This window comes from Lissotriton helveticus, chromosome 2_1 (assembly GCF_964261635.1).
Source record: "Lissotriton helveticus chromosome 2_1, aLisHel1.1, whole genome shotgun sequence".
Classification (NCBI taxonomy): Eukaryota; Metazoa; Chordata; class Amphibia; order Caudata; family Salamandridae; genus Lissotriton; species Lissotriton helveticus.
In genome coordinates this window covers 86,882,227-86,898,541 of record NC_136059.1, presented here as the reverse complement: position 1 = coordinate 86,898,541, position 16,315 = coordinate 86,882,227, and the positions used below count along the sequence as shown (strand labels likewise).

At 43.9% G+C, this 16,315-nt stretch overlaps 1 protein-coding gene across 1 annotated transcript in view; it reads left to right on the top strand.

The window, feature by feature from the left end:
- Window positions 1-16,315, top strand: part of DYSF (dysferlin) — a 1,004,398-nt gene that overhangs the window by 731,172 nt on the left and 256,911 nt on the right. The window contains exon 37 of the mRNA XM_078674496.1: window positions 3,348-3,380. Within this exon, the coding sequence (XP_078530622.1) occupies window positions 3,348-3,380 (33 nt within the window). The remainder of the gene's footprint in view (window positions 1-3,347; window positions 3,381-16,315) is intronic.

Sequence of the window (16,315 nt, the reverse complement as noted above, 5' to 3'; positions counted from 1 at the left end):
ATTTATTGTTGACTCATTCTTTTTATTAATAAAGATAATGGTTATATTTCTGAAAAAAGAAAAGGTTTGTTTGAAGGCTAATCCGTGCAGAATCTGAATTGTTGAACTATCTGAAGCTCAGTCCTTTTCTGTATTTCTTACACCTCGACTGACATTCAACCATTCCCTCACTGAAGGGTTGAAGCAGAAATGTCTTGCTCCAATGGACAGTCACAAAGCAAAAGAACACAAGATAATTTATTGTGAGCAGCAGATAGTGAAATAGGGGATCTCATGATATAAAGTCTACACGGTTTAGCTTGTGTTGTATGCTTAAAAGCAATAGTGTTTCTTAGAATTCTACACGCTTTGCAAGAAACAAACTACCCACCTTCACCCCCCCCATGGTGACCATGTAATCTATCAGTTATTATGGATTTGACAAGATCTTATAATCCTCCTGAAATCTGAGGATTTTTCTTTAACATCCAACTCCAAAACAATCTCTTAATTCTCCATATGGAGCTAGCTGCCCTAAAATGTTGAATTGCAGCCGTTTCTGGTATTTGGTACACAAATGATCCAGTTGAGCATCAGCAAACCATGTCTTAACACAACAAAACCTAATTATTTACTACTCCAATTGATTCAGTGACAACATTTCTGGGTACGTTCTTTACTTTACATTGGAAAGATTGAAGATTGCGAAGACCTCGGTATGAAAAATGTATGCTTGTCATTGCCTTCTTTAAAAAAATAGGACTGTAGCTCTCTAAGAGCAACTGGTTTTAACTCAGAGTTTACTAAATGATTAAAGAATAAACAGAACAAATCATAACCAAATACCTTCTGAAATTGTATTTTTGAAGGAATATTTTTATGAACATATTATTTTAGGCCATGTTTAGTAGAAGAAAAATTCGTCTGATTATTTAAGTAGATGTTGACTTTTACAAGCCTCTTTCATCACTTTAAAAAAATCTGTGGTCTCACACAATACATCCTGAATGCACACACCACACATTGGGTAGGATTCACAAATTTGAATCCAGCCTTAATATTAATAATGAGACAAGAGTTTGTGGATCCTACAGAAAACTCATTTTAGGGATCAATGGATATGTAAATCAATCACAGTGCAAAATGTTTTTTGGTGCAAAGCAATTAGTGTGCCAAAATGCTAACCTTTGCTACACTTCCCATTAGTGGCATGTAAAATTGCAAATATGGTAGATTTCTGCATTAGATAATTTATCGTTCATGGTAGGCCAATGTTATTATGGGGGCAAAGGACAGGACACGACCACAGAAAGGCAGTAAACACTCTATAAATATATACTATGGTTGGTATCACATACCCTGAAAAAGGTGAAAAGATTGCCTAAACACCTCCTGTGTTTCGTGGTAGTGTTGTTCTGGCGGAGGATAAAGTAAAGTTTGGTGTTCTAATGCACACCTATTTGTATGAACTTGACTCTACATGCTCAGGTACACTCTGAACCCATTGTCAATAATACTTGGTTCCCATCTGTTATGTTTTTAATTTTGTATTTCCTTGTCATTAATCCTTTTTCAGGGTAGAGTGTTTCAAGCGCATACTAATAATGTGCAATAAACGTTTAAAAAAAACAAATTATACTACATACCTTAATTTCTGAGGTCAACTAGTTGGGAATGATAGGCAACCACAATCACAGGCAATTAAGTATTCTGGGTCTTCTATGCCTGAACACTGAGCACAGGATTATGAGCCAGGTGTCCCCTCTTAACCCAGCCACTCAACAGATTGTCACACATTCTCATTCATTGAGGTTTCACGTTTCTGCAAAACTCAATCAGACCAGACTAAACATTTAGTGATCTATTCAAACTCCATCCACAGTATGGAGTGCATCACAAGCTCCTAAAGATTACCTTTAAAATACAGTTATAGTTTACAGAATTGTTATTAATCAATGGGAAAAGTAAAACTTTAATTTGAAAACGTGTATTTAAAGAAAGGGCATTGGTATTAAGACCAAGTGATGGAAGAGAGATGTTGAGAAGAAGTTAGTCAATGGGTTCTCTGTAAAATGGCTTGTCCCGCCTTATAAAAATATGACAGCTGTCTGAAATATAAGACAGTTCAGTAAACCACTATGTCTCTGTTTTTGAAAATATAATACAGTTAAATGGCTTACTGGTGTATGTATAAGAATATATAGATAATGATTTCTTTAAATTGATCTGCTTCCATTACCCAACATGAGAAGGAAACTACTCACTGGAAACTACGTGGGAGGTTTTAGCCATTTACTCTATGGGGACATGTTTTCATGGCACTGTCTTTAGTTCATTTTTTGCACTAACAAAGCATGATTTGTTTGCTTGTAGAAGTGAAATGCACACTTTGTTTCACATTGTTTGCTTGAAAACCTGTTGGCGTGATTTTCCTGAAGAAGCACTACTACCCTTGAAACACGCTCCGGTAGTAACAGGAGAAAAAGGTTAACCAAGGCTATTTAGTTCTAGGCTCTTGTGATAGTCCCATTAAGAAAAATCATATTTTAAGATTGCGACGGGTACTCCAATTCTTCCACTTATGCATTGTGGACATAAAGGTTTGATTTTTTTAAACTAAAGTTATATACCGCCAGATTTATCTTTGGAGATATCTGAAGTCCTTAGCATAGTCTCCTATATATTTCTTCGATCTAAAACACCTCACTAGCATGAACCTGTTTCTTTAATATGCAAGGCAGCCACTTGAGTTTCGCCACCTACTAAAGAGTACATAAGTTACTACAAATACTTCTTACATTGTTAAAATGGTTGAATATTTACTGTCACGATTCTTAGAAAATACCAACTCACAGGATCATTTGTGGAAAACAAACAAAGCACTATGGTACTGCACAGCAGGGTCTGTGCACTATACCCTGAGTGAAAGTTATACGCAAACAGCAATACTGTTTGTTGACAAATGTAATTTACAGTTTAAACACATGCTAAATATGTTGATAGAACTAATGCAATGAAAGTACTTGAATTTGGATTTCAAGCAAACTACAGACATTTGTTTTTCTGGAACCCACTCATGGTGGAACACTCCACATATCCTTCAACAATGACCTATTCAGGCTTAAAACAGTGCTCCTAAAACAGATTTGGGTGAAATTATATTGCTCCCCAGTTATCAACAGCAAATGGAATCCCCTAAGTTTGCACCTTTTAGACTATCTCCACCTCACCTTGTTTAAATGCATTTTGTGTTTGCTCAGTTCAGTAAGAAAGTATGTACCTTGTCCTAAAATTGAATTTGCAAAATGATTGTAAATGTTTCTTTGCCTTTTTTCTCCCTTGTCACGCTTGGGACTGGTGCCTTACAGCTCTGCATCATCTCAGAGGGGCTTCTCGAATGGGTACCACGTTTTCAAGGACCTTGCTTCCCCTTCCTTTCCCTAGTGTCCATAAGGCTTTTGGTATTTTGGTAGTTTGAGTGTGCAACGAAGCAAAGTTGTGACCTAATGTCCTTTTAACATCTGTAATCCACCCTACAACAAAAATGTTGTGGATGCATTATGCGTCCCTTGAACTGCCCTCTTGCAATTCTTGTTTGATTTGACCATTTCCTTGAAAATAATTGTGTATTTTCTATTACTACCCAACTCAAAACCAGGCATTTTGACTTTATCACCTGTTGATATAATAAAATAACACGTCTGTTTGGGTGGGATTAAATTCCTTGAACACTGTTCAAGTCTAAGATATCCAACATGTAATAACTGAAGTACCAACCACAGTTGGTACTGGGTGCACTGGGCATGCACTTCTGAAGGTGCATCCACCATTTCATTCAAGTTTCTGCAAGTTTAGGAAGCATTGCTACGAATGACATAATATTTGCCTACTCATTCTGTAGACCTACCTAAACCAGATGCCTTATTGATGACACTATTATCTTTTGCCACATTTTACAAATGCATTCCATATTTCTGAAGCTTCCTCGTTGAGTCCCGGCTTCCTACTCCTTAACAACATCAAACTATTGCATCATTTCATGTTTTTTGTGGTTTGTACTAACAATTGCTTACTAACTACCCTCAATAGGTGTGTGTTTGTAGTGCAATATCTAGGATATATTTTGTTCACTTGATGTACCAACCCCAAAACGACATGCCGTTGAACTAATCTAGATGTGCTAGATTTGCACAAATTCACTTTTAACATTGTGTTGCAATTGTGAGCCACAACAAGGAGATTCACATTGCAACAGTATTGGTACAGGGATGCTTTATCTGTGGAAGGTTTCTGCTACTAGCCTCAAAGAATGCAACGTCTGTCCTCATAGTAAAGATCTCTACCTACATTTATGGCAGTCAAATGACATAGAAAACGGACAAATGTCTGCCGCCATGCCTGTGTAGCAGCAAAGCATCATCTGGTTACAGCAGACATAGAAAAAATACTCTTTTCTAGCTGTAGTAGATTAGGTGTGGTAGATGAGGTAGTTTAGGTATGGTACAGAAGTATGAAAGTTAGGTTAGGTTGGCATGGTAGTTAGGTATGCAAGGTAAGTATGGTATTCTAGGTATAGGTGATTAGGTGTGGTAGGTGAGCTAGTTTAGGTGTGGAATCAAAATATGGAAGTTAGGCTAGGTTGGTATGGTACTTATGAATGCTAGGTAACAATGGTATTCTAGGTATAGTAGATTAGGTGTGGTAGTTTAGGAATGGTACAGAAATCTGAAAGTTAGGTTAGGTTGGTATGGTAGTTAGGTATGCTAGGTAAGTATGGTATTCTAGGTATAGTAGATTAGGTGTGGTAGGTGAGGTAGTTTAGGTATGGTACAGAAGTATGAAAGTTAGGTTAGGTATGTATGGTAGTTAGGTAAGTAGGTGTAAGCACAATGGAGAAAAGCATTCCTCACCCTACTCACCATCTCGACCTCCAGGAAAACTGCCCATGGCATAACACTTTCCACCACACCATCCCAACTCTACCCAGCTAGAGCATCCATCACTATCTACAATAACGGTACTATCTTAATTCAATCCACAGACAGAAACCTTGACCTATTTGACAACCTGTTCCCCACTTTCAAAGAATACATTTCCAACGCTCAGATCCCACACCATCCGGCCTCCAATCCCAACATCCTCGACCCCACAGCACCTCCTACCACTAACACGCATCTCCTCCCTCCCCCCAGTACTCTACTCTATCACCCCCGGCTACATACACTTCACACTCCTCAATCCCAGACGCGGATCTCCCCTCCGCCACCAACACCCCCACCCCCACCCTCTCTACCCCACTCCCACATAACCAGAACCCCACACTTCCGACTAGCTTCTCAGAACAACCCACCTCACCTGACCGCACCCCACACAACATGACTCTCTCCAAACCCATCTCCCCCCCCCACTCTTTGCACTCCCGCCACTTCTAGCACTCACTCCTCCCTCAACCTCTCCCCCCACTCTTTGCACTCCCGCCACTCCTGGCCCTCACTCCTCCCTCAACCTCTCCCCCCCACTCTCACTCCCTTCTACCACACTGTCACCCCCGCAACGCCCAGCCTCCACACGTCCCGCAATTGCCTCACCCCCCTATCATTGATTCCCTGTCCATTAACACCAACACCATCACTAATCCTTTCACCCCCCCCCACCTCCCTACCTACCCGAACACCAACACACTCACTAACACCTCCAACTCCAATCACTTCACTAACACCCCCACCCCTCTCCCCCCAACTCCAGTAACGTAGACACTTGCTCTCGTTCAGTGCCCTCCCCCAACCCCTTACCCAACCCCACGCTGGACACGATCATGGCCACCCTCCTCCAAGTGAGAGAAGAACTCCACACCCTCAAAGAGTTACTCCTCACACAGCCCAGACACCCCCCTCCCACCACCACTTCTCAACCTAACAACATATCCCCCTCACATCCTACTCACCCCCTACATTGGACCTCTATCCCCTCTCGCAATACCTACAACCGCCCCCGACGCACTATCAAGACTCTTTCGGACCTCGACATACACACCCTACTCCGCACATATGTCCCGGCTCGCCAAAACCTCTTAGCCACCACACACCTGTCCATTCCTACGATTCTCTCCAACCCTCTCAGACACCCCACGCATAACAACAGAGGCTCCATCCCCAACAACCTCACAAAAGTCCCTCTCACTCTAGATCCCTCCTCCTCCCTCTGCACCCCAAGACTCAAATGCACACTTCTCAACTGTAGATCGGCCCAAAGACACTCCTCGGAGGTCGCTGATCTCATCATTTCTTTGAACCTTGACCTAGCCATCCTAACTGAAACATGGTTAACTGAATCTTCTACTCCTATCATGGATATCCTAGTCCCCCCCCAACTACTGCATCATTAGACTTGACAGGTCCAGCAAGACAGGCGGTGGAATCGCATGCATTTACAAGAGCAACCTCTCAATTAATAAAGTCACCGCCCCTTCTCTTACCTCCTGTGAATACTTCTGCCTTGTCATCAGTGAAAACAAACCTGTATGTTCACTACACATCATCTACCACCCACCTGGGGACAACCTCACCTTCTCCCAACAACTCATGGACACAATCTCAATCAACTCAGGACGGCAAAACACACAAATGTACCTTGGCGATTACAATCTTCACTGGAATGATTGCAGTGACGCAGTGGTTAATAGCCTCAAAAATTTCCTTAACGCTTCTGACCTCACCCAAATTTGCAACAGCCCGACCCATGACGAAGGCTCTATCCTCGACCTTATCATCTCCAAAGAAGGCACTATTCAACTTGATTCAATCCAACCCTGTGACTGGTCAGATCACCATATTGTCACATTCTTCATCAAGGAAAAAGTTAAACGTATCCCGGTCCAATCCTCCACGCCCAAAGTTTGGAAAAGAGACCTGAAGAAACTCAATCCAAACTCTTTACCCCTAACAGCTGCAATCTCCTACTCCCCCCTACCGGCGTTACTGACGTTCAGTATTTAACTGACCACTATCTCAACGCTATGACCTCAATAATCAATGAGGCTGCACCGATGCAACTGAAAAGAGTCTCCACCAAGATCTCCAACCCTTGGTACGACGGGAGTCTCAATGAAGACAGACGGGCCATGCGAATGGCAGAGCGCACCTGGAGATCTGTTCCCTCGGCACTGCACCTAAAAATTCTGAAGAAAAAGAGAAACGCATACTTCCGGAAAATAAAACGCTCAAAATCAGATTTCTTCAGACTCCAGCTCGACCAAGCAAAAAAAGTCCAAGAAAACTGTTCGAGCTAATCCGATCACAATCCAAGGAACAACCTCAAGCAGTCGACACTATGGGCAATGCACCTTCCTGTGAAGATTTCTCTGCTTTCTTTAACCAAAAAACTGACAACATAAGGAGCGATCTCCTCATTGACGCAAGCCTTTACTCCAAACCCCACTGCATAACACCCAATGAACCAAAAAACAATGCGACATGGTCATCCTTTGGCACTTACTCTGAAGAAGAAATTGACAGACTACTCAGCACCCTGAAACCATCCAATCACCTCACTGACCCTCTTCCTGCTAACGCTGTAAAAGACTTCACCCCTTTGCTCCTCCCACTCTGGACTAAAATTATCAATAGCTCACTTCAACAAGGAACCATCCCTGACTCCCTCAAAGTTGGACAAGTTACACCTTTACTAAAGAAACCAACAGCCGACCCCACTGATCTAAACAACTACCGTCCGATTACCAACATTCCCACTCTCGCCAAACTGTTGGAAAAATGCGTTCAACTACAATTGACAAAGCACATAGAACAGTTTGATCTCCTCAACCCTCATCAATCAGGCTTCCGAGCAGGGCACAGTACCGAAACTGCTATGACTCACATAATTGACGACGCCCTCCAAATTTTAGATCAAAATGATACCTGCCTCCTCATCCTTCTTGATCTCTCTTCAGCATTCGACACTGTGAAACATGAGAACTTACTCGAACTCTTAAACACAAGAATGGGTCTCTCTGGGACTGTTCTTCAGTGGTTCACCTCCTTTCTACACAACCGGTCTCAGAAATTCAAGAGCAACAACTTGATGTCCTCTCCAGTACCTGTATCATTAGGTGTCCCCCAAGGATCCTGCCTATCCCCTACTTTGTTCAACCTAGTTATGGAACCTCTCACCACCTTGCTACAAGCATCCAATGTACACTTTCACATGTACGCCGATGACACTCAACAATATCTCAAACTACAATCCCCCAAAGACATTATGCGTCTGAACTCAACGATCAGAAGCACCCAATCCTGGCTGGCCGATAACCACCTCAAACTCAATGCTATGAAAACTGAGTTCCTTCTGATCTCACCTCCCGCGAAAATCTCTACCACTCAAACCTGGCTTAAGCACCTAACTGCACTCAATGTCCAACCGACCATCGTGGATTCAGCAAAATCTTTAGGCATAACACTTAACGCCAATCTCAACATGCAGCAGCATATCAGCAAGGCAACTAAGGGAGCGAACTTCCAAATAAATACCTTGAGGAAACTTAAACCCTTCCTCCCAGCCAAAGACTTCCAAACTGCAGTACAAGCACTAGTCATCCCTCGCATAGACTACGGCAGCATCGCCCTCTGTGGTCTCCCCCTAACTACAACTGCACCCCTAAGAGCTTCACTAAACGCGGCAGCGAGACTCATCACTGGATCTAAAAAACACTCACATATCTCCCCTGACTTTAAATCCCTGAACTGGCTGCCTTTTGAAGCCAGAATACATCTGAAAATTGCCTGCATGATGCACAAGGCTATACACCTGAAATCACCCGGCTACCTCACTCAGAAGTTGACAATTTCCGGTGGCTCCAGAACCACCAGAAGTACAAACAATCTTCTGCTGAAGCCTCGAAGATTCTGGAAGGAAAAAACTTACAAACGCTCCTTCTCAGGAATGGCGCCTGGGATCTGGAACTCACTCCCTCCTGAAACCAGGCTCATCTCCTCCACTCTTCTTTTTAAGAAAGAAGTTAAAGCTATCCTCATGGCTAAATACACTTGAACTACTACTTTTGATCTTTTAAGACTCTGCGTCGATCTGTACTACTTGTTTGATCCCTTTGCACATGTGTTTTACTTGTATTATTGACCTACCTGATTGTTTATGCTCCCTCTTATTTGTACTACTTGCATTGATGACCTACCTTCCTAACTATGCTCCCTCGTGTACCCACCCTACCACTCACTTACCCCTTGCCTTTGTAAAGCGCTCTGTTATCTGCAAAGATCTTGTTCGCGCTATATAAAACTTTCAAAATATAAAAAAAAAAAATAATACATACGTAGGTCTGATGGGTAGCTTACTATGGTATGTAGGTCAGATATAATACGTTAGGAATGGTAGGTGGGTGTCGTAGTTATGGGACGTATGGTAGGCCACCTATGGCAGGTACCTGGCTGGTATTTTAGGGAAGGTAAGTATAGGTGGTATGCTGGTTTGGTAGGTAAGTAAGTATGGTAGCTTTAGTGGATTTGGTAGGTATGGTAGGTAGGTAAGTAGGTAAAACAAGTCGGTAGGTATAATACATTAGGTATGGTAGGTAGGTCGGATAGATACTGAAAGTGCGGTAGACCATCTGTGGTTGGTATTTTAGGTAAGGTAAGTTAAGTATGGTAGATAGGGTGCTTTGGGTGATAAGTACACATGGCAAGGTGGTTCGGTGGGTTTGGTAGGCAGGTGTGCTACATAGGTTTGGTATGATAGGTTAGGTAACTACAGGTGTTTTCGCTTGAGTCATAGCACAACCTTAAAGCAGAGAATAACTTGCCCATCCATAGTCCTGAAGGCTTTTCTTTTCTTCCAGTCAAGCACATTCAGAATTCCAAAACCATCTATTTTGGTTGGACTGCCTCCAACAACCTTTCTACTTTTGCCCTCAATACTTTATTTCTTAAATTTGTATTCTTTTACTGAGCAGTTGTCCGAGATCAACAAAATAATGCACAATATCAATTAAAGGAAGTGTTGGCCACTCGCAGGGGCCCTTTGCTTCGATGACTACCCATTCCCCCCGCTTCCCTCCTGTCTCATGATGGTATCGTCTGGAAAGAGTGGTCGACAGCCCACTTGCGGGTTAGGTGACCCTTCCCCCTCCCTCTCTCCCTTCTGATCCTCCCTCATTGGTCCCCTGTGCTGCATACATGGTCCCCAGATCTTCTCAAATTCGCCTCGGTCCAGATCATCTTTCCACTCCCTAATCGTCAGGGATCTAGTCACACCCCAAAGTCTGGCTAAGTTGCGTTTCGCTACCCTTGCTGCTGTCGACAACCAGTTGCTGAAGTGCTTGTATACTGTATTATTGAGAGCGGGAGAATTGGCAAAACCAATATATGAAGGCAAAGACGCTATTAAGTTGTAAGAAACTCAAAAAAAAATGCAATTTGCTGTTAGTGCTCCAAGTCAATTCATTTAGGGTTTCCTACTACTCTTGCAGGCAGGAGCCCTTGAATCAGAAATGCTCGCCAGGCGGCCCTACTATGTTATGGCAGCCTGCTCAGCATGTTTCCTTCTATGGTAGAAACAAATGCGAAAAGAAGGAATTTGCTTCTAAAATAGAAAAACATGTTTCTGTGTTTCCTTCTGTGGCAGAAACAAATCCAAAAGAATGGATTTGCTTTTAAAATAAAAAACATGTTTTAATCACACAGGGAGCTTTCCCCAGTGTGTAAGGGACATGTTGTTTTCTTTCTGAGCATCACCTTGCTTCACATGGTGGACCGGGGCATGACAATTTTTTGTTTGAAAATCTGCTCCACAGATAACCTGCCTTCCAATGTTTACTAAGTCACAGATGATCCACTGGTCATAGTTTTAAGTGAGATGGGGAAACACAGGCTGGCTGGAGATTCGCCAGTTATTGGTGGCTCTACTCCACCCAACCCTAAATAGCCCCTATGTATAGCAGTCCACCACACCAGCCCTCTATTTTGTGCACCTCACTAGCCCTCTATTGTTGTCCACACACCAGCCTCTATTATTGTGCACCACACTAGCCTTCTATTATTGTGCACCACACTAGCCCTCTATTATTGTCCACACACCAGCCCTCTATTATTGTGCACCACACTAGCCCTCTATATTGTGCACCACACTAGCCCTCTATTGTTGTCCACCACACTAGCCCCCTATTGTTGTCCACACACCAGCCCTCTATTATTGTGCACCACACTAGCCCTCTATATTGTGCACCACACTAGCCCTCTATTATTGTGCACCACACTAGCCCCCTATTGTTGTCCACACACCAGCCCTCTATTATTGTGCACCACACTAGCCCTCTATATTGTGCACCACACTAGCCCTCTATTGTTGTCCACACACCAGCCCTCTATTATTGTGCACCACACTAGCCCTCTATTAGTGTGCACCACACTAGCCCTCTATTATTGTGCACCACACTAGCCCCCTATTGTTGTCCACACACTAGCCCTCTATTATTGTGCACCACACTAGCCCTCTATTGTTGTCCACCACACTAGCCCTCTAGTGTTGTTCACCACACTAGCCCTTTATTGTTGTCCACACACTAGCCCTCTATTATTGTGCACCACACTAGCCCTCTATATTGTGCACCACACTAGCCCTCTATTATTGTGCACCACACTAGCCCTCTATTATTGTGCACCACACTAGCCCCCTATTGTTGTCCACACACCAGCCCTCTATTATTGTGCACCACACTAGCCCTCTATATTGTGCACCACACTAGCCCTCTATTGTTGTCCACACACCAGCCCTCTATTATTGTGCACCACACTAGCCCTCTATTATTGTGCACCCCACTAGCCCTCTATTATTGTGCACCACACTAGCCCCCTATTGTTGTCCACACACTAGCCCTCTATTATTGTGCACCACACTAGCCCTCTATTGTTGTCCACCACACTAGCCCTCTAGTGTTGTTCACCACACCAGCCCTTTATTGTTGTCCACACACTAGCCCTCTATTATTGTGCACCACACTAGCCCTCTATATTGTGCACCACACTAGCCCTCTATTGTTGTCCACACACCAGCCCTCTATTATTGTGCACCACACCAGCCCTCTATTATTGTGCACCACACTAGCCCTCTATATTGTGCACCACACTAGCCCTCTATTGTTGTCCACACACCAGCCCTCTATTATTGTGCACCACACTAGCCCTCTATTATTGTGCACCACACTAGCCCTCTATTATTGTGCACCACACTAGCCCCCTATTGTTGTCCACACACTAGCCCTCTATTATTGTGCACCACACTAGCCCTCTATTGTTGTCCACCACACTAGCCCTCTAGTGTTGTTCACCACACTAGCCCTTTATTGTTGTCCACACACTAGCCCTCTATTATTGTGCACCACACTAGCCCTCTATATTGTGCACCACACTAGCCCTCTATTGTATCTAACATGTTTTAATCACACAGGGAGCTTTCCCCAGTGTGTAAGGGACATTTTGTTTTCCTTCTGAGCATCACCTTGCTTCACATGGTGGACCGGGGCATGACAATTGTTTGTTTGAAAATCTGCTCCACAGATAACCTGCCTTCCAATGTTTACTAACTCACAGATGATCCACTGGTCATAGTTTTAAGTGAGATGGGGAAACACAGGCTTGGTGGAGATTCGCCAGTTATTGGTGGCTCTACTCCACCCAACCCTAAATAGCCCCTATGTATAGCAGTCCACCACACCAGCCCTCTATATTGTGCACCACACTAGCCCTCTATTGTTGTCCACACACCAGCCTCTATTATTGTGCACCACACTAGCCCTCTATTATTGTGCACCACACTAGCCCCCTATTGTTGTCCACACACCAGACCTCTATTATTGTGCACCACACTAGCCCTCTATATTGTGCACCACACTAGCCCTCTTATTGTTGTCCACTCACCAGCCCTCTATTATTGTGCACCACACTAGCCCTCTATTATTGTGCACCACACTAGCCCTCTATTATTGTGCACCACACTAGCCCCCTATTGTTGTCCACACACTAGCCCTCTATTATTGTGCACCACACTAGCCCTCTATTGTTGTCCACCACACTAGCCCTCTAGTGTTGTTCACCACACTAGCCCTTTATTGTTGTCCACACACTAGCCCTCTATTATTGTGCACCACACTAGCCCTCTATATTGTGCACCACACTAGCCCTCTATTATTGTGCACCACACTAGCCCTCTATTATTGTGCACCACACTAGCCCCCTATTGTTGTCCACACACCAGCCCTCTATTATTGTGCACCATACTAGCCCGCTATATTGTGCACCACACTAGCCCTCTATTGTTGTCCACACACCAGCCCTCTATTATTGTGCACCACACTAGCCTTCTATTATTGTGCACCACACTAGCCCTCTATTATTGGGCACCACACTAGCCCCCTATTGTTGTCCACACACTAGCCCTCTAATATTGTCCACACACTAGCCCTCTATTGTTGTCCACCACACTAGCCCTCTAGTATTGTTCACCACACTAGCCCTTTATTGTTGTCCACACACTAGCCCTCTAATATTGTGCACCACACTAGCCCTCTATATTGTGCACCACACTAGCCCTCTATTGTTGTCCACACACCAGCCCTCTATTATTGTGCACCACACTAGCCCTCTATTATTGTGCACCACACTAGCCCTCTATTATTGTGCACCACACTAGCCCTCTATTATTGTGCACCACACTAGCCCCCTATTGTTGTCCACACACTAGCCCTCTATTTTTGTGCACCACACTAGCCCTCTATTGTTGTCCACCATACTAGCCCTCTAGTGTTGTTCACCACACTAGTCCTTTATTGTTGTCCACACACTAGCCCTCTATTATTGTGCACCACACTAGCCCTCTATTGTTGTCCACCACACTAGCCCTCTATTGTTGTCCACCACACTAGCCCTCTATTATCGTGCACCACACTAGCCCTCTATTGTTGTCCACCACACTAGCCCTCTATCATTGTGCACCACACTAGCCCTCTATTGTTGTCCACCACACTAGCCCTCTATTGCTGTGCACCACACTAGCCCTCTATTGCTGTGCACCACACTAGCCCTCTATTGTTGTCCACTACAGTAGCCCTCTATTATTGTGCACCACACCATGCCCCGGTCTACCATGTGAAGCAAGGTGATGCTCAGAAGGAAAACAAAATGTCCCTTACACACTGGGGAAAGCCCCCTGTGTGATCAAAACATGTTTTTTTTTATTTTACAAGCAAATATATTCTTTTGGATTTGTTTCTGCCACAGAAGGAAACACAGAAACATGTTTTTCTATTTTAGAAGCAAATTCCTTCTTTTCGCACTAGCTCTCTATTGTTGTCCACCACACTAGCTCTCTATTGTTGTCCACCACACTAGCCCTCTATTGTTGTCCAGCACCTGAGTAGGATCCTACCTGAGTAAGTCTTTAAAAGGTCCTAGATACAGTGGACTTTAAAGAGCCCTGGATACAGTGACTACATATTGTGTAGACAAGAGCTAAATCAATAGGGGGACAAATATCTCTGCTTTTACCAAGCACAAAAATACCTCAGTGTCATTTGTTCTGGTAAGAATCTGCCTCCGACTGTCGATGATTGATTGCAATAGGACTACTTGCTTGCGGATGAGCTCTATTGCTACTTTTTTCTGTGGATGACATTATCTATCGGTAAGTTGGTCTTCTAAGTATGACTAACATAGTCACGCTCCTTGTGGCACTGGTCTTCAGTGCATAGGGGGTGCTCTTGATACTACTGAAGCGGACATCTCATTTGCTAAACTGAATGTTTGCAAGTGACCTCCATCAGAGCTAGATGGTGCAAGACTATGGCAGTGGAAAGCTTATTCACCTCCTAAAACATCTGTCATACGGTGCCACATGCCCTACTGGGTGCTACATAAGATGCAAACTTTGGACATCAAGCTGTAATGTAGACTTTGAGATAGTTGGCCACAGACAGACAATAGGAATCAACCTACAGGTCTTTATCCTTGCATTGGGCGCTTGGAACAATGGTTCACAGAAGGTATCCCATCTCATGAATATTAATGAGGCGATATCTCTTCAAGTCCTTGTGAGCAGTCTCCTTGTGCTGATACCACGAACTGGCCAGGTCGCATCTGAGATACAACCAGGGCTGGCCTTAAATCGGATTGACCCGGACAACACCGTGGACTGAAAGAACATTTTGTGTTTGTTGTGGGGGTCGTTGCGGTGTGACGGTAAGAGGTGTGAGGAAGATGGGAGTAGGCCAGGCGGGTGATGTGGTGCGAGCAATTTAGCTGAGGGGCATTAAGGGATGTTTACAAAGTCTTTAACAAATAAGTAATATAATAATAAACACATTTGTAAAGCGCCTGGTAACACTGGGCCAGTGTGTCCCCGCGCTAAGGTACCAGCTAACTCAGCAACAACAGGGGACCTAGAACTAAAATTATAGGGCCGGGAACAAATGGGTCTTCAGTCCGTTCCGAAAAATAGACTCAGAGCCCTCCAGCCGGAGACTCTGAGGAAGTGTGTTCCATAACTGCGCGGCCAGATAGCGGAAGGAGCGACCACCCATCCAAGCTCTCTTGATGATGGGCACACACACCTTTCCTGTCCCACTAGATCTTAAATGTCTGGTCGGTGTATAAGGAATTAATAGACTGTACTCTCTCCCTAATTGGAAGCCAATGTAGGGAGGCCAAAGCTCTTTTAGCAGAGGCTCTCTTTAGAAGCATGAGAACCAATCTTGCTGCTGCATTCTGGATACACTGCAATCTCTGCATACATTTAGCAGTTGCACCCAGATTCAAAAGGTTGCCATAATCCAGGCGTGAGGTCACTAAAGCATGCAGGACCTGATTGAGACCAAGCAGGATGGACAAGCTGCTGTTTGCATAACATTAAGTCAGGCAGCTCCTTGCTGCGCCCCTCGTAATACTGGCGCCCCGGGCCTTGGCCCAGCTGCTCATCCCCAAGGCCGGCCCTGAATGCAGCAGGAATAAAGTCCTGTGGTGGACCTGCTAGCCATACAGATGGCCCCGGGTGTGGGCTATATGAAATGTATGAAAAATGACCAGTCACTAAGGCTTATGTAAAGAAATAAATAAATCAAATCTGCAGCTTTTGCAATGTCATGCAAAAGCTAAGAACCAAGGGCCATATGTATCAAGGAACCAATTTGCGATTCTGTAATAGCGATTTTTAAGAAATCGCTATCTCAGAATCGCAAAATGGTATGTATCAAGAAAAACACAATTTTTTAGCGATTTCTTGATATTCCTTAATTGCGAATTCACGAATTCCCAATTAAGGAATACTTTCCCATTCATTT